The sequence below is a fragment of the Arachis ipaensis genome, chromosome B03 (assembly GCF_000816755.2).
Source record: "Arachis ipaensis cultivar K30076 chromosome B03, Araip1.1, whole genome shotgun sequence".
Classification (NCBI taxonomy): domain Eukaryota; kingdom Viridiplantae; phylum Streptophyta; class Magnoliopsida; order Fabales; family Fabaceae; genus Arachis; species Arachis ipaensis.
In genome coordinates this window covers 131,254,432-131,273,748 of record NC_029787.2, presented here as the reverse complement: position 1 = coordinate 131,273,748, position 19,317 = coordinate 131,254,432, and the positions used below count along the sequence as shown (strand labels likewise).

Below are 19,317 nucleotides of genomic sequence, written 5' to 3'. Positions count from 1 at the left end.
AGCTAATTCCTTATTTTCTTTTATCATGGCAGATTTCTTTCTGATTAAATTTAAGGTAAAACATTCAAATAAACCAAAGCCATCTAAATATTACGCGAATCACCCAAAGTAAAAAATATTGCGTAGATGTCTCCATGCATGTCATTATATAAATTGAATTAGACAAATTCAAATTATAGTTATAAATTGAATTGAGTTGTATTGATTTACATAGGAACGTTGTGTTAACTATAAATCAAATCGAACATACTCAAATTAGGTAAAGTCCCAGTAAATCGAATCAGACCTATTCGATTTACATGATGCAATAATAAAATGAACTAAACCAATTCGATTTACATGCTCTTAATAAATCGAATAAGCCAAATTCGATTTATAAAGATGGTGGCTATGGTAAATCGAATCGACCGTTGTCGATTTAGTATGCATTGAGCTATACGTATAAATCGAATTTAGTGAATTCGATTTAGTATGAGACCAACATATATAAATAGGAGCTGAACGTGAAATCCTGATGATAGTAGAAGTCACAATGGCTAGTGATGATAGTTTTTAGTTTTGGTTCACTATAGAGGATCAATTAATAAAAAAATGTGTTCCAGAATTAAATTTACTGATAAGTATCCGTGAAATCCTGATCCATCTGTGGAGCCTGTCCTGAACCTCTCTGCAACGCCTCGGCCGGGATTGCGTCTGCTCTGGGGTCTCCGAGGAATAGCTCAGGCTATAAGAATCGCCTACCATACTAATGTTACCACTCTAAGTACGCATGAGAGGGTCCTGGATCAGGAACAGCATCAAACCGTAAGACATGTTGTGCCCTGTTGATCCATTGAGTGTGTCAATGCTGTAAGGTAGTGAAAAACCACTGATCGCCGCCTCTGCCATCCTTCGACATCAAGAAATTGATGTTCAGTGCGGGTCGCGACCGATGCTGTACTCCTTCAAGTTGTGGTAGAATCTGATCCACCTGATGCCACTCTATGACAGCAGAGTAGATCAATGCCATCACTGACCTCCATAATGATGTGTGTCGTGGTTCTAATATCTTGGAATTCACTGCGTGTATGGTATTCGACGAGCTATATGGCATCCAAGCGAATAAAAAAGGGAAATTGGGTCCACTAAAGAATGAAACACTAAAGTGTCTGAATCTCACATCGCCAGCATGAAGTAAATCTATGCTTAGTATGCAGTGCGCGACTCGAGGTCTCTTCTCGCTCGATGTTGGTTGATAACCTGACCACTTGCCACCTAAGATATGTTATCAACAAGTGACAAAAAAATCGAAAAAATTGAAATACAGAAAACAACTAGTAATCAATTGAGTAACTCGTCGCCAAGGGCCAATGAAAGAGGTCAAACCCATCGGTCCTAAAATTCGAAAACCGTCAGAAGATCCATGACTGGAGGAGCTACAATGGACCTGCCAACTTAACCATGTGCTTGTTGGCCACACGGTGTAAGCACTTGTATAATCATGACAGAGCGGTAGATCCCCAATTATATTTGCCCATGTCCTCTAACCTCGCTACGTATGGTAGCCACCTGATATGCATGCGTGTGTGGAACTTGTCACCGAAGAGCTGCGTCGATAATAGCATCATGATGTACGTTTTTGCATACCTCTTGTCTCCTCATCTGTGCCCTCGAAAAGGTCACTGAATGTCTCCTGCATCCAAGTGCACTTTATAGTGAACTTGTCGATGCAGTCCGGTGGCAGCAACACACCCAACAACTCCTCAAACCAAACCCATGCCAGACGGCCGCCATCGATGTACCGCTCGAAGTCCGTCAGACATCCGCTGACGTACTGTCCATTGATCAGGAGCCCTAGTTGGTAGGCTACATCTTCTAGCGTAATCGTGTACTCACCGAATGGTAGATGAAATGTATGCATATTCGGACGCCATCTCTCTATAAATGCACTCACTAAGGGCTCATCCAACCAAAACCAGTGGTCGTTGAGACTCGCGAGATGGGTCAGGCAAGCCATTTGCAGGTACTGCATGATCCTATCGTCTAACGGCATACCATGTTGCCTCCTCATACTCGTGATACGGCGGTGGGCTGCATGATATTGAAAAAATTCTCTTACAATCATAACACATTAGAAAATAATAATCACCTAAAACAAATACTTTTAATCGAAAAATACTTTAATCGGAATTAAATTAAATTCTAATGGAACATAGTTAACCTACTATTTACAGTATAAAGCTAAACCCTTTAGTATATAACTAAAATTGTAGTGTCTCGTTAATCTAACATTTGATAATTCAATTTTTTAAATAAATTAAACAATAATGCTATGCATCCAAGTTATATTAGCATGCAAGTCCAACCAAGTCATTTATATACACGCGCACACGTTTTTTTCACGCTCCTATTGCCGCATCATCATCATCATCATCATCATCATCATCATCATCATCATCATCATCATCATCATCTTCTTCTTCTTCTTCTTCTTCTTCTTCTTCTTCTTCTTCTTCTTCTTCTTCTTCTTCTTCTTCTTTATCTTTTTCTTTCGTTATCATCATCTTCAACAAATTTGAATTGAATGAAATCTAATGCAATTGAATAAATTGATAATGAATAATCTCATCATTCTTTGCTAAAATCAGTGTTGTTTATGAATTTAAATTTGAATAGAATGTAGAAATTTCTGAGTTTATATAATGCACAATTTTCGGTTCATTTGTTATTACACAATGGTATTGTTAGCGTAATATTGTTAGGATTTAGTTGAATTAGTCCCACATTGCTTAGGATAGCAAATGGAGTGGGTGGCCTAGGCTATAAATATGAGGCTAAGTTCTCCATATTTTTTGCACCGGTCGGAAACACTTAAAGCTTGTATCTGACTTTTCTTTTCCTCTATACTCTTTGATTAGAGAGTGTTGTGAGGTGTAGTTAAATATTTACTTTGAGAGTGTGGGTGTACTGGGGTGCCGGTGTTATAGAGAAAAAATTCTATGTGTTGTAACAATTTTCACATAGTAATATTCTCTGGTTGTCATTTGACAACGGCCGTGGTTTTTTTCTCCGGTAATTGGAGTTTCTACGTTAAATTCTTGTGTTGTGATTGTGTCTATTTTATTTCTCTATGAAAGGTATTTTCTCAAGGGAGAATGGTGTATTATTCCCAACAAATATTTCGGTTCATTTGCAGTCCAGGTGTGTTGTCGATGAACAATTTATCCCAATGGTTGGGATGATTTTCAAGACAAATTGAATAGAATGGAATGAAATCTAATACAATTGAATAAAGTGATAATGAATAATTTCATTCTTCTTTGCTAAAAAAAGACTCAATTATCAACAAAAATACATTGAATTCATTTTTGTACCCAAATGAACCTCAATTAAACTAAGAAATAAACCGAAATTACTTAAAGAATAAAAAATTTGATTAATACTTATCAGCAGCATCAAGTGAATCTCAATTAACACATAAATGAACCGAAATTAGTTTAGATTTGAACAAGTAGTAAAAAAAACTCAATCATCAACAAAAACACATCAAATTCATTTTTGGATCCAAATAAACCTTAATTAAACTAAGAAATGAACCGAAATTATCTAAGGAATAAAAAATTTGGTCAATATTTATCAATAGCATCAAGTAAACCTCAATTAATACACAAATGAACCGAAATTAGTTCAGATTTGAACATGCAGTAAAAAAGATTCAATCGTCAATAAACACACATTGAATTCATTTCTGGATCAAATGAACCTCAATTAAACTAAAGAATAAACCAAAATTACCTAAGGAATAAAAATTTGGTCAATACTTATCAGCAGCATCAAGTGAATCTCAATAAATTTCCAAATGAACCGAAATTAGTTCAGATTTGAACAAATAGTAAAAAAGACTCAATCATCAACAAAAACACATTAAATTCATGTATGGATCCAATTAAACTTCAAATAAATCAGAACCAATAAAGATGTTAGCAAAATATTGGTGTTGTTGGTAATGACGATAACAAAAGAGAAAGATAATGAAAAAAGAAAAGAAGAAAAAAAGATGCAGCATCAGGAAAGAAGAAGGCGAAGAAAAACCTGCGTGCGCAAAGAAGAAAAAGAATGGTTTTTCATATTAGAGCGCAAGAGTAACACTGGGAATTTTGAGCGTGTGTACACACTCTTTAATGAGAGTGGATTTTGTTGGTGTTGGGTCTGATTAGTTGGACTTGGATGACAATAAAGCTTGGATGCGTAGCATATCTGTAAATTAAATCATTCTAGATTCTTGCTAATCTTTTGCTGCCTACATAATCCAAAACTTGAAATCCAAATAAACTTAAATTAAGTTAAATTAAATTAAACTCCACCAAATTTTTAACCTCGTTAAACTTCTAAGAATAAAAACTCAAACTCTAACGAAACTTATTAAATCTACTCGTCAATATATTTATTTACCCTTTGTCCAACATGCATTTGTGATTTCCAATGTTCTAAAAACCGGTTCGAACCGGCCGGTCGAACCGTGAACCGAGCACAAAGACGGTTCGGACAATCAGCAAAACCGCAAAAAATGAAAACCGGAGTTGAACCGGCCGATAACCAGTCGGTCGAACCGAACCGTGACCCGGCCGGTTTTTGGGCTGGGCAGCAAAATGCTGCCGTTTACGCCATTGAAGCCCTAAATCAATGATGTGAATCCCTAATTGGCTTCAGCACGCAGCAGTTCAACCCTTCACAATTCTCATCGAGCAAGGTTCGGCGTCGCCCAGTCACCTCCGTCGAGCAGTCACCTCCGTCGCGCAGTCACCTCCTTCGACCAGTGACCTCTGTCGTGCAGCAGCCGTTGTTCGTCGGAACAATTACCTCCATCACGCAGCAGCCGTCGTCCCTTGAAGGTGCTCCACCACTGCTTGAAGCCGTCGCCCAGCCAGTCACCTCCATCACCCGGCGTCGCTATCTCCCAAGTCCCACTCTCCCTATTGCATGTTCTGTACTTGAAGTCTTGAAGGTGCCTTCGAGCTTCCAAGAGTTCCAGGTAATTTTTTTTTAGTTATGAACTTATGATTGTTTGATTGAATCATTGAATAACTGTTGCATGATGAACTGCTAAACTGTGACTGTGAACTCTTTGATTGAGTAGCTCTTTGATTTTGCTTTGTTTACTATCAACCTCAAGTTATGGTTTTGGATTGAAAATTAGGATAACTCTGTTTTTATGCTAGCATTCATAAACACTTTTGGCATATTGGTAAGTGAAGTTGAACACTTTGTTGAAGGAATATATGACTTGATGCCTGTGAAATTGCGAAGGGTGATGTTTCAGGGTCTCTGGTGGAGTTTGACAGGGCAATTGAGTTGGACCCTCGTCAAAAGGCGTGTATGTTTATAAGCATTTTGAAGAAAAAAAAAGCGTTATATCAGCACTTTGGATTGGAATGATTGTAAATTGAGTTCAAGTTACATGAAATTTAGTTGTGCTCATTGTGTTTGTTACCAGATCTTTGGCAAAGGGGCCTCTCCCTTTACTACCTTGATAGGTACTCACTCTACACTCTTCTGTTATTTATTTGAGTTTAATTACTATTCACATGGAATTACATATTTATAATGTATTGCTTATGAATCTGTAAAAAGGGGGACTGAATTGGATTCCCATTTTGTCGTAGATTTGAAGAAGGAGCTGAGCAGTTTCGGCTAGATGTTGCACAAAATTCGAATGATACCGAAGAGTCCATATGGTGCTTTCTTTGTGAAGCTCAACTGTATGGAGTGGATGAAGCACGGAAGCGATATCTTGAGGTGAGTCATTAATTATGTTACTGGAATTTAACAAGAAAAACGAATATGTGAATGTTCAAGCAATTTTGTTTCTCAATCAATTCAGGTTGGCAGAGACCCAAGACCAGTCATGCGTGAAGCATATAATATGTTTAAAGATGGTGGGGATCCCGAGAAGGTGTGATTCGATAATATCGGCGGCTCCATCCGATAGATTTGATTTAGATCGTCTTCCATTTCCGTAGTATCAATCTTGTAGTATTGCTTGCCTTACCTTTTCTGGATTTTCGATTTTGGTGGGATATGGTGTAGTGAAATGTAATTCGAATAAATTGAATTCAAATTCTATATATAGGAGTTTGTATGTAAATCGAAGGAGGTTGTATAGATTTACATTGAAGCACGAATTACTATAAATTGATAAAGGCTGTTTCAATTTACTATGGTGCAAATCAAATTCAGCGAATTCAAATTACAATGGGTCAAAACCATTTACTAAATCGAGATAACTTGTATCGATTTTTTATGGGTAAATTTAAAACATGTGCACTCTTTAGTAAATCGATTCACCTTTTTTCAAATCATTCTACATCATAGTAAATCGATATACCCTAATTCACTTTATTATTATAATTTGAAAATCAAATTTGTCTAATTCAATTTAAATAATAACATGCATGAGAATATCCACATAACATTTTTTACTTTCAATGATTCGCGTAATATTTGAACAGCTTTGATTTACTTGAGTGTTTTCCCTTAAATTTAATACATGGGATATTGATTTGGTGTGGGAGAGAGCAAGCTTCAAGTGGGAATATAACATTTTTCTAATAAAATCTGAGAGAAATTCATAACAGACACAATTTAATATATTATTTTATTTCTAAATATTTAAATTGTTATTTTGTATATGTTACTTTTTTTTAATATAAGCCTTGTTTGTTTGCATGATTGAGAGAAATACTTCTTTAAAAGTAGAAGATAAAGTATAAACTAAAGCAGTAAAACAATTTTTATTTGAATATATTTACAAAAATCTTTATTAGAATTTGAAATACTTAAATTATTTAGATATGAGAAATACATAAGTACATTTTGTATAAAACTACAATTATAATCATGAAAAAAAAACTATTTTACAAAATATGATAATTTTTTAAAATAAAAGGTATAATTATTTTATTATATATCTAAAATAAAACAATTATAAAAATAGCATTTACACATCTTTTGAAAAGAAGAGGGTAATTTTCTCTAAAAAAATATTTCTAATCATTGTATTTTCCAACACAGCGCAAGAATTATTAATTCAATTTGAGATAATAGATTTTGTCATTCATTAATAAATTTTGTCATTCATTAATTCAGTTTGAGAGAAGTGTTATTAAAATGATCTTATTTATCTTAAATTTTAAAATTTAAAACTTTAACCTACTTTTTAAATCATAAATATTAAATATTAAATATTCCAAAAACATAACAATTTTAGTACTAAAACGAAAAATTAGTTATTATCGATTAATTAAAAATTAGTTTCTTGTTCTTTCTCTTTGAAAAAAGAAATCACATAATTCAGAAATGACGTTATCAAATTTAAGAGTGGACTCTCCAATATTTGAAACCAAAGAAATTACGTTTTTAAATATTTATTTTCCAAACAATTAATTGGGATTGCACAATTCAATCAAATAAGAGGGGGAAAAAAAGAAGATAAATAAAGGAATTACAAAAGAAAAGAAAAGAAAAGGAGATGATCATAAAGGCTATTTTTCCTCTACCAGTTCCTATACACCTTTCCTTGACTTGCCTTGCATGTGTCTTCTTTTACCTACCAATGTCGATCATTTTACAACATTTGGATGATTCATCATCACAGAGGGCATGAAGTTGGGTTACCCCATCAACGTTTTAGGAGTAAAGAAACCTGAATAATTTACCTTCTGACCTGCATATCTTAATCTTCTTACAGCATATATCAAACTGCAACAACCACAAACATACCAGATGATTAGAGTCAGAATAGAATTCCCATTAAAAATAATACTGGAAAATAACACACAAACCAAACGAATTAAGCAGAAATGTTGCCTGCTTAATCCTAACCAAATCAAATACCATACTAACTACCACCCAAGTTTTTAAGTTTGGTTCACAGGTATTTAACAAAACTCATTGTTTCTGCTCCATTCAAGGTTGTATGCAACCTATTGTAACTTAGTCATCTCATCCCAGTTATCAACGACTTTAGCTTTTGCCTTTGACAATATTTCAATGCCAAGTACCCTTCCCCTCATAAACACGGGTAATGCTGGCAGATCTTTCCTATGGGTAACAGGGTAAGTTTACTAGATGAGGGAAGGACCAACCTACCGTCTACCTATCTCTTTTTGTAAGTAGCCACTCTAACACGTAATACAAAGAAGGTACAGTTGGAATGACAAGTGTTTCCTGAAATATACAATACTAATTTCTTGATGGATTCGGAGTCTATGCCGTTAAACAGGTGTGGGTTGTGCAATGAAGTACCAAATGTTGATATTTTTTTTGAATGAATCAGGTTAACCAGTATTTCAACTCTCACCTTAGAGAAATTATCTTATGCAACAGTATATTGGAGAACATGAACATTTTGACTTTGAGTGTGTTTTGAAACATGCAACTAATTTAATTTTAACTAATTAAGATGTTAAGTTTCCAAGTAGCAAGATAGGTAGTTAGATCCTACCAGGTTGTGTAAGTGAAGAAGTAAAGAAGCAAGCTTTCAAGTTGATCATCTTGAAGTAGGCTTCTGCAACAATGCAGTGAGAAAAACCTCAGCATTCTTGATGCCACTAGCATCAGTCTTATTCCCAGTGGCCCACTTCACCTTCTTGTAACCTAATTTCCCAATCAATGGCGCATACAGCTTTTCAAGGTCCACCCCTTTGCTGAAGAATCTGTCAATCCACAAGTACCCTCCACTTCTCAAAACCCTATCCACATCAAACAGCAAGAACTCCATCATCGTCACCGGAATCCACCGGTTCACGGCACGCCCGCACCGCACAAGGTCCACCACTCCGTCGAACACCGGCAGCCGCTGCTGCAGCGGCACGTGAAGTGGCACAAGCCCCCTCAGCGCCACCGCCTCGCTGTATGGCGCACCCACGCTCATCGTCGTCGTCACAACTGTCACGTTGCGGAGCTTCATCGTGGCGGCGAATGACCCGGTGCCGCCACCGACGTCGAGGCCCAGCCGGATGACTGACTTTGCGGACTTGGCGATCTGGAAGAGCTGCGAGATCGGGAGATCGAGGTCGGTCTTGTAGGTTGTGAACTTGGACGAATCGGAGGAAGGGTTGAAGCCTAGGTTAGGGTTTTGGCGGTGGAAGCAATCGAAGGATTTGCAAGGGTAATGGTCCCAAATTACAGAGGAATCGGGGAGTGAAGAAGGGAAAGGGTCTTGTGGGAGAGGGGATGAGGGTTTGTGCGGCGCGGTTCGGGAGAAGCAGCGGCGGCGGGGGAGAGGGTGGCAGCCACGGAGGATAAGAGATTCGGCGAGGTCGGAGTCGGAGGGGCAAAGGGAGAAGGGAGTGTAGGACATGTACTTGTGGAGGAGGTCAGGGTGGTTGTGGCAGGAAGAGGCTATCGGGTTGAGGTGGGAGTATAGGAGTAGATCTGGTGGGATGGTGGAGGAGGTGGTGGTTGTGTCAGTGGAGTGTTGGAGGCGCGTGAGGTGGTTGATGGTGGCGCGTATTGTGTGGAGCTGGTGGAGGAGCTGGTCGGGGACGGGAGTGGGTGGTTTGGGGGATTTTGGGGATTGGAGAGTTGAAGAGAGGTGATAGAGTGAGAGGATGTTGGTGGCCACCATTGCCATCAGAAGAACAAGGTTCAGTGTCATTGTGGTGAACGCCAAAGCCATTTCTTCCCTTCCTCTCTTGCTGCTGCTGCTTCTTCTTCTTCTTCTTGTCTTGCTTAATTGCGAATATTCATTAGAGGTGGGTTTAAGATTTAGAATTAGATTTAGATTTGGGGTTGACTTGCTTGCTAAGTGAAGTAGTAAGTGAGAGTGGGAGTGAGTGAGTGAGTGATTAGTGTAAGTGGCACTAAAAAAGTGAAAGAGTAGATGTGGTGAATGCTACATATAATCAATTAACAACGATTTCCAGCTATTTATCACGTGTGGGTCCGAGGAATCCTGGTTTTACTATGTTGATGTTAAATCTAGATTCATGCTACTTCCTGTGGCTGTGTTCCATCCAGGATGATAGCAGGCTCGTCGGTGGTGACTGGTGAGCATTGATTCAGCAACCGTCATGAGTCTCCGTTATTTTTCTCTTTGGTTGCTTCCTACTTCCTAATCTCTCTTTCTTTCTTTCTTTCTTTCTTTCTTCAAATTGTCCATTTTGTAATTAAATAATGGAATAGGAAAACGGGCAAAGCGACAGCGGGTCAGCAGCATTCACGTGAATTTGTGTCAACTTGGATCTTATTCAATATTTGTTCTCTTTCTTCGAGCTATCTTTGTATAATATCAGACCAATTTAGATAAACTAATGTTTCGAGTTCAACCGTATTTAAGATGGAGGAGTCGGCATACATAAGCATAAACAGAGAGATTAAGTTTATCTACCAAAATCGAAAGAAACATGTCCATTTAAGTAGGGTCATGGACGTGTTGTCCAGAGAACCACGGTGGCCACAACATAAGTGAAAAAATAATCATGAAGATTTTAACTTCCCATGTTCTCAACCATGTTCTCTAGCATTTATATCGTTTGCATTTCTTCAAATTGCGTGGAAGATAACGCCCTCAAGTCACACCAGTTTTAACAGTTATTTGTAGAAAATTTTAAGACCCAATGCGACTCCATTAAATTTTTTTTTTTTCTGAAAATCCTTCTCTGATCCCCCATAGTCAAGCATATGCCAAATTTTATAGATTTTCCAATGTCAAAGGATTACAAGGAGCTCCTAAACAGTCACATCTCCGTAACTCGGATAGTTGGATGTGTCCCCTTAGTTGAGCCCGAAATTCGGACATAATTTTTCCTTCATCCTTACCCAGAGCACAATATAATTGGAAAAAATGATACCTTGATAAACAATTCAATCACCTAGATGAAGAAAATACAGACATGATCAATTTAATAGTTTTGCATTGAATTATAATGATAAATAGCTTCAAAAGACAGTATCGGAAATCTTGGAAAAACAAAAGCCACTGCCATTTCATTTCACACAATCCTCTCCAATTCCCTAGCATAGCTGAGAGTCTGGTTGATGAGTTGAAGGGAGGGAATTTCTTTGCAAGGTGCGGACTCTTTTGCCTTTTGGAAAAAGACACAACTATTCTTAATCTCCCACTCAGGATGGTCCTGCAATCAATGGATGATGCCATCAGAACACGAACAAAAATGCAATTGTGCAATGAAGCATGAATTGTTTTCTATTATGAAAACATCAACAATGGATACGTATAGTTAAACCGACAGCTCCCCAGTTCACAACATTGCTCACCTCTTTAATGTATTCCGAGAGTTCTTTATCTGAGGTGAACATCAACATTTGCTTAGCATCATTCATGGAGAGATAATCATATGCCTTCTCACTGCATCCCGCTATTTCATCTCTGAATGACAATTTCACTATTAGAAAAATGCAAAATATGTAACATAATACACAGCCACTGAAAAGAAAACAAAAGACTATAATGAAGTCTATGCTTCAGCCTCATCGCCAGCGTAGGAAGCAAAGCAATAGAATCAGAGGAAAATAAATAAACTAAATGAAAATTTTAATAAGTTGTACAGAAACTGATTCCCATTACAAAGTCCAAACAACTAAACTAGCCTAGAAATCAAGCTTCAGGTCCATTATTTTCTAGCCTATTTTGAATTCAAACATTTGCCAGGTTATTAGAAAAGTAGATGAACAAACAGATAAATAACATTTAGTACCTCACAGTCTTAGCCAAAAGATCCATGAAATAAACATATGTATCATGGGGAACTGTCTGCCTAGCACTCAAGACACGATTGTATGCCCCTTCCATGAAAGATTGCTCCAACTCCACAGCATGCTTAATGCAAGGATTTTCTAAAGCAGCAGATGAAAGCAATTCCAACTCAGTATGGAATTCAGCTATTCTGTTCTGCACAAGTAGTCTCAAAAGGTTGAGACCTAATATTGGATACTCTTGAGGAGATGGTGGGAGTTTATTGCTGCAAGCAAGTAAAAGTCCCTATTAAATACAACTACAAACAGAAAATAAAAGACAAAACACAAAACAAAGTACAAAACATCACATTACAGTATATAGTTACCAGGCATCTGTATAATATGGTTTCAACTGGAAGAAATCCCTCTCAAAGGCATCTTGATCCTCAATTTTAACACTAAGGACAACAGCATGCTCATATATGTCCCCTGGAAGTTCCAAACAACAAAATGGAATGAATAAAAATTTGGGACAAGCAACTTTGCAGTTATCATTATAAAAATTCAATATTCATGTGAATATGATTTAGTTTTGAAGAAACATTTTAGTAATTTGTTTGTTTTAATACATATAGCTTGTCTTTTCATTGCTTTTGAGCACGAAAAAATGTTGTACTCTTTTCTTTACCTCTAATATACAACAAACCATATTAACTATCTCTCACGCAAACAATAAATGGATAGCTTGTACTTACACTGCAACCATCATTACATTTATAACACAAAGAGAGCCAAATGATAAATACAAAATGCTGGTAGAAATTCAGAGAGAACTAAGCTTAGTTACATCAGTTGTGTTCTGAACAGATATAGTGTTAGCACAAAGCACTCAGGTTGAACAAAATTCCTAACAGCCAAACAAACTTGGCATCAGTTACTGTAAGTCTGTAACTGATTGCCAGTGCTTGCAATATACATATATCAAAATCTCAGGCTTCCCACTTCCTCTAATACTCTTAAGGAGTTGACAATGATATATCTTGGCAACACTAATTTGATATCAGTTTTATCACAAAGTGCCTATATGACCAAGCTAATGAAAAAGACTTGCTTTACTCAATAATGTTAAAGTTGAATAGATATAATTCTATAACACTAAGAAACAAACTTAGCACTGATACACAAAAATGAACAACTATATATATTTTATCTAATGTCAAAGATAAGGCAATGAATTGGAAAGAAGCACGTTACTTGCTATTGTTAATTCACGAACAGCATTAGGTGTATCTTCAAACAAGGGAGGAAGGCTTCTGAACTCTGTCAGTTTAACCTGCATGTAAAAACAATCATATAGCCATAGTATGTTTAAATCCCAGCTGTGAAAAACACTTCGCAACTCAATAACAAATTTACAGCTTTCCTATGAAGTAAAGATGCCAAATCTAAGGTCCACACCATGCTTGACATCATCGCTTTATTATTGCAGGTAAACTAATTTGGGCATATCCAAAATTTCAATGTGTACAATCCGACCCAAACCAAACCATAAAGCATCATTGACCTGAAGCAGCTTATACCGACCCAAAACCTTTTTTTTACCATTCAAAACACAAAATTTATGTTCAATTTTCTTTTCGAAAATTCATAGATAGGTAAACCGAATTGATCCGAAGAACGAACAACGAGTACGAATTAGCTTTCATTCTTTCTTCGAAAAAAAGAAAAGAAAATTGAGTGAAACAAGTAAACTAGGGTTTGGTATGGTGGGAATTTCACCTTTAGCTGGGAAAGTAGATTGGAGCAGGTATCGTAGTCTTTCCTGAGAAACGCGGCCTTGAAGCGCTCAAAGAGCTGAGAAACCTCTGTTAGCTTCGGATCCATTAATCTTATTTCTTCCTCAACACTGCACTTCACCGCACTGCAATAGAAAACCCCTCCTTTTAAGAAGAAAGAAGAAAACAGATGGAGTGCTTCGAACGACAACCTTCGAGAAAAAGAACGACGGACGCAGTGATCCTCTTTTACGTTTCCTGGGCCTTTTTCATGGGCCAAAGCCCATACAATTATGCATGTGGACCTAAATACTATTGACCAAACAACCCAGGCCCAAATATATGTAAATAAATATTAGTCCATAATTGGCGAAACATATATTGGGATCTTTTGGACCGTCGATCCCTGACAAGTCACACCATCATTCCCTCTCAATTCTCATTATTATCTCGGTGAGAGCTCCCAATCACATCGCTTATTGCAAACGCTACCTGCACAGCCGGTGGTTTCTGCTGAATCGGGAGAAAAAAAGCTCACCCAATTCGGTGCCACCTCCTTTAGGGTTTGTTCTGCTCGTTTTACAACATGGTAACTTTTCTAATTCCGATTCCCCCTTATTTCTTGAGAAATTAAAGCTAAGTTTCTCTGTTCCCGATTCTTGGATTCAATTATTTTCCAATTGTAGTAGTTTGGAACTTCAAGTTGAACGTTCCAATGCATTTTCGCGTTTTTGAGCTTTGAACCTAGAGAGGGAATTAGTTTTTCGTTTTTCTTTTTTTCTTTTTTCTGCTAAGCTGATTATCGCCATGATCTGCATCATGTAACTGTTTTAATAGTGAAAACCTTGACAACGAATTTAAACCCTCTATATCTTTCAATTTGATTATTTGAACTCCCAAATCGGCTTGCGGGTTTAACTATTTTGATCAAGTGGTTCCTTCTTTACGTCCGAAGCGTTTTGCGAAAATGTGAGTGATGAATTTGTTGCTGTTAATTATATTAAACTACCATTCATTCCTAGTGCAATGAAGTCTTGCATTTGAGCATTTTATTCCCTGTTTTAATTTTATGCTATGATGTTTTCACAGTTAAATCACCTTCTTTCAAATGAAAAAAATACGGCCTATTCTATATTTAACTGATAATTTTAATAATTTAAGGCTGATCCTGAGTTGGAAGCAATCAGACAGAGAAGAATGCAGGAGCTTATGGCTAGGCATGGCGTGGTTAGCTCTGTTTGCCTTACACTTATCTTTGTTACTTTACAACCAAGTCAAGAGTTTGCTTCTTATTATGTTGATATTCCTGAGATTTTTTTTTTATTATTATTATTTAAACAAAAATAGCAGGGCAATCAGCAGAACTCAGAACAGCAGAAGGCTCAGGATGATGCAAAGAGGTTAGTTTCTGGATATAGATATCTTATACACTATTGCATAAATTATAGTAATCAGTTATACTTATGATGCTCCCTTTATAGTCATTTTTGTTGGAGCAATAAAAGTATTGATCTGAATTGGAAAAAAATTCATTTAGGGAGGCTGAGGAGCGAAGACAAATGATGCTTAGCCAGATATTGTCAGCCGAAGCACGAGAAAGACGTAAGTTCATAATACAATATTGCCTGGTTTTTCTTGTGGACAATTTGCCGTACTAATTGTTAATTGACTTTTTTTCATCCATCAATCATCATTGTGCTTGTGGTTTTCTGTCGGAGTTAGAAGTTAGTCTGATTAATTATTTATGTAGTTTGCTGTATGACACTGTTGAGAGAAGATAAAAGTGAAAATGTTATCAATTGCAATTGCATAATTTAATATTTCAATTCTTCCTTCAATAAATGCATTAATGAATATAGATCTTATGTTTGGCCACAGTTTTTTGTATTCATATGTGTACGCTTAAACTTTCATATGTTGTATTTGCATTAGTCTTATACTTTTTACTTACCAACACAAACTATATACGTGGAGTTCGGTGTACTATCATAAAACATACATTAAGCTCCAGAATATATAAGATATTTGTTAGGACCAAATGCTTTTTCTAGAATATATACCAAAAGGAACCGTAATAAAATATTTTAGTAAATACTGGAATGCCTATGCAGATCTGCTCCGTCCATAACATTTTGATTTAAAATTTTTGAATTTGTAGATGTAAATATCATCTTTGCCAATGTGTCTTGGGATTATCCGATGAAATTTTGTAGGCAAGCACTTGGCTACATTTAATTGGATTTCTTGCATTCTTTTATATTTCTGTATCATTATTTGCAGTTGCTCGAATTGCTTTGGTGAAACCTGAGAAAGCAAGAGGGGTTGAAGATGTCATACTGAGAGCCGCTCAAATGGGTCAGATAGCTGAAAAGGTACAACACTGGATCTTGTCTCTTACTACTACCTCTCATTCTTAGCATATTCTGATGATGGTCACATTTATAATAATCTCTATTAACTTTTAATGTATTGTCATTTGGGCAGCAAAGTTCCAGTTGTACTACTTATTTGTTCAATTTATACTTGCACACTATGTCTTAATGTGAGAAATGGTATATTACTATATTGTGCCTTTTCATATTTATAATAGGTTTAGTGTTCTCATATTTCGTTTAACTCGCATCTAATTGAGTGAACATATCAGTGCTGCAGTTTATGTTAATCACTAACTTGGCTTAAAATCAGAGAATTTATATTATTGAATTTTGATGGTAGGATGTTGCACCTGCAAGTTTGTAGACCATGAGTGTTTGGTTGAGAGTAGTTAGTCACTGTTTCTTTATTCTGTATGCAAGGAAGTTGGTTTCTCATGATTGCTTGTATTGTATGAACCGATTGTGTAGTTTTGGGGTGGCTTCTTTGTGCCCCTACAATGCTGTGTGATGGTGTGAGTTCCATTTGTGAAAATATGGTTATGATATGTAGTATTCTGGTTATAAATTGTTTTCCCATTTTATCGTGCCCCCCGCCGTTTCTCTTTTTCCTATCCTCCCTCTACACTGTATACAAATGAAGGTTAGAAGTGGAAAATTGAAGTTTTCCAGAGGAACTATTAGTGTATCTAACATACCTCATCTACTCAATTGCATGTTTAGGTTTCTGAAGAAAAACTCATAACACTGCTGGAGCAGATAAACAACCAAACAACAAGGCAGACCAAAGTTACAGTAAGTTGTATGATATTGGTTATGTTGTTCAATTCTCCACAAGTTCATGTATTTACGGTGCCATTTATGTTACTAATTTTTCAGATACAGAGGCGTCGAAGTGTTCTTGAGGACGATGATTGATCGCGGTTTGCTGATTAGCTTTCACTGTCTCATTTAAACGGTCTGCATTTCATGCTTGTTATATATTTTACCAAAAAATTATAATGGGTTTGTGAAGTATGTCTGTTTCTATCTAAAATTTTGGTTCTCTTGCCAGCCTCCTAATTAACCTATATACTCGGAAAATTAACTTTCTGGCATACTCTAAAACAATTTCTAGCTTGTGGATGGCATCTCAAAAATTTCAAATATGCAATGTACCCTAAAATAGAAATTTTCATCCCAGAACCTTCGAATGTAACGACTACAAGATGCGGTTGTTGGCTGCAGCCTTGGTCTATTGGCATGTGTTATTACAAGTGATTACATGATATATTTTCAGTGAAGTTGGATTAGTAACCTGAACAAATATAAAGAAGTGGGAAGACAGTTCTTTCTTTATTTTGAAAAAAAAAATATAGGGACACTTGTTCTATTATAATCGCAAATGTTAGCCTTGGTGATGAGTGTTTTTTTTTTTTTTTTTTTTTTTCTTTTCCCTGGAACTCAAAACGTTGAAAGACGCATTTCTTTGCAGGTATTTTAGTTGTCGAACTTGCCAGTAATTTGTTTGACGGGTATAAATGAGCCTTGAAGTCAACGCTGAAAAACAATAAACGTGCTGTGTTGAATGTTTAATTTCATTATGGTAGCACGACATCATGGTACAGATCATTCTTATTCCTGTGCTAATAATGAAGCAAACAAATGTTAGCCTTGGTGATGAGTGTTTTTTTTTTTTTTTTCTTTTTCCTTTCCGTGGGAACTCAAAACGTTGAAAGACGCATTTCTTTGCAGGTATTTTAGTTGTCGAACTTGCCAGTAATTTGTGTGACGGGTATAAATGAGCCTTGAAGTCAACGCTGAAAAACAATAAACGTGCTGTGTTGAATGTTTAATTTCATTATGGTAGCACGACATCATGGTACAGATCATTCTTATTCCTGTGCTAATAATGAAGCAAAAAGGTGCATGCTATGTTCAAACGTCAAAGTGAATACTATAATATTTAGGTTTTTGTCTTATTAAGCGGAGTTAGTTACCAACTATTATTTTTGCCTATATTCATTTAAAGATTAATTTTAGTTTTTGAAATCTTTTAACTAAAAATGTTAGCTTTTCCCAAAGAAAACTCCCAACTTTGCAAACGTTCAAAGATTACTGATTTCTATGGAGTGAACTTCTATTGGAAATTCTTTGAGCTAGATTTGAATGTATTCGATTTGCTTTCAATCTTGATTGTTCAAAATCTACAGATTAGTCCTGTTACTAAAATTGTTCTTTAAAAGGATGATCAAGTAAATCACTCTCATGTAAACATCTAATTAAAGTTATACGAAAAGACAATTTGATTTGCAAATAAATTTAAATTCGTTTTTGTTGAGCATGTTATATGATAATATTAAGTGAATAGGATTTGACTTGGTAAAGTATTTTAGAGAAATCTCATTTATGTTTGGGTGAATAAAAATATTATGTATGTGTTTTTTGTTTTGAAAACAACTACGATAATATGTTTTTTAAAGTTAGTTTGTATTTTCAAAGTTTAAAATTTTAATAAGATTTTATAAATTAATAGATATTTATTTTTTATTATATTTATGTCTATTAAAATTATTTTAAATATTAAAAGTAATTTTATCAAACACAACTTTTATAATTTGTATTTATTAAAAATCATTTATTTTGATTTATCAAATATAGTTATTACAATTAAAAAAAAAATCAAAACTGAAATCATTCTATTATAAGCTCTGTCTTTTGGATATTACGAAACATTCTAGTAATTAAGTGATATATTTCGGTTAGCTCCCATGCCTGCCTGCGCTATCATGGTCAGAATTATATTTTCGTAACTTGATTCCAAATAATTAACATATATAAAAGTTAAACCTATGATCGATGGGTATTACATAGTATGTGACTATGTTCGTTTTGCGTGTTAAATTAATGGAGAATGCTAGGGGACAATGATTTTGTTGAACAATATGAACAATCACTAATCAAATAAAAATACATTACACCTCTAAATTAACTCTCTAAATTTTAATATTAAAATAATCATTCATACACTAATAAAATAAACATCCGATATATCTATTGTTTATTTATACTTTTTCTAAATTAATAGATAACCCTCAAATATTACGTGGATAATTATGCTAGGCATTAAGATGAGGATCCATCATTTTCTATGGTTTTGTCTTATTCGATGTACATCATTTTCTCCCAAATTATGCAGCGACTCTCGGCCACTAGTGTTTGCAACGCTCACATTATTTAGTTTGAAATGATCAACCATCACAAGCAACATGCGGTAATGCAACATGGCCTCGTTCTTACTTTGCAGCTACCTTATGACCTTATCAAATAAAATACATAGCCAAATTTCTTCATATGTTGCTGTCAAAACATAAAGTATGCAACAAAATTTTTCTCTCTATTTTCATAGTCTATACAACTGCAGTCAATACATCATGCCATATCTATTTCAAAATAATTTTTACTTTCAATTTTTATGTTTTGTGAATAATTATCGATTTAAAAAGGTGTTTAAT

The 19,317-nt window shown here is 35.6% G+C and overlaps 3 protein-coding genes across 6 annotated transcripts; 1 reads left to right on the top strand and 2 right to left on the bottom strand.

The window, feature by feature from the left end:
* On the bottom strand, positions 7,372–10,213 carry LOC107631551. The gene is made up of 2 exons (XM_016335033.2): positions 8,483–10,213; positions 7,372–7,737 (listed from the first exon to the last, which is right to left on the bottom strand). The coding sequence occupies exon 1, from the start codon at positions 9,656–9,658 to the stop codon at positions 8,528–8,530; it is 1,131 nt and encodes a 376-aa protein (XP_016190519.1). The 5' UTR covers positions 9,659–10,213; the 3' UTR covers positions 7,372–7,737; positions 8,483–8,527.
* On the bottom strand, positions 10,652–13,689 carry LOC107631552 (26S proteasome non-ATPase regulatory subunit 8 homolog A). The gene is made up of 6 exons (XM_016335034.2): positions 13,456–13,689; positions 12,931–13,009; positions 12,063–12,165; positions 11,697–11,960; positions 11,257–11,368; positions 10,652–11,114 (listed from the first exon to the last, which is right to left on the bottom strand). The coding sequence occupies exons 1-6, from the start codon at positions 13,558–13,560 to the stop codon at positions 10,974–10,976; spliced, it is 804 nt and encodes a 267-aa protein (XP_016190520.1). The 5' UTR covers positions 13,561–13,689; the 3' UTR covers positions 10,652–10,973.
* Positions 13,819–17,687, top strand: LOC107631553 (DNA-binding protein DDB_G0278111). 4 transcript variants are annotated; one of them, XM_021119909.1, is made up of 8 exons: positions 13,819–14,040; positions 14,613–14,678; positions 14,799–14,851; positions 14,989–15,053; positions 15,732–15,823; positions 16,547–16,618; positions 16,703–16,781; positions 17,558–17,687. In XM_021119909.1, exons 1-7 carry the CDS (start codon positions 14,038–14,040, stop codon positions 16,739–16,741), a joined length of 390 nt encoding a protein of 129 aa, XP_020975568.1. In that variant the 5' UTR covers positions 13,819–14,037; the 3' UTR covers positions 16,742–16,781; positions 17,558–17,687. The 4 variants fall into 4 exon arrangements, with proteins under 4 accessions (XP_020975568.1, XP_020975567.1, XP_016190522.1 ...); XM_021119908.1 differs by lacking the exon at positions 17,558–17,687 and adding an exon at positions 17,298–17,364; XM_016335036.2 differs by lacking the exon at positions 17,558–17,687 and having other exon boundaries at positions 13,820–14,040; positions 14,802–14,851; positions 16,703–17,105.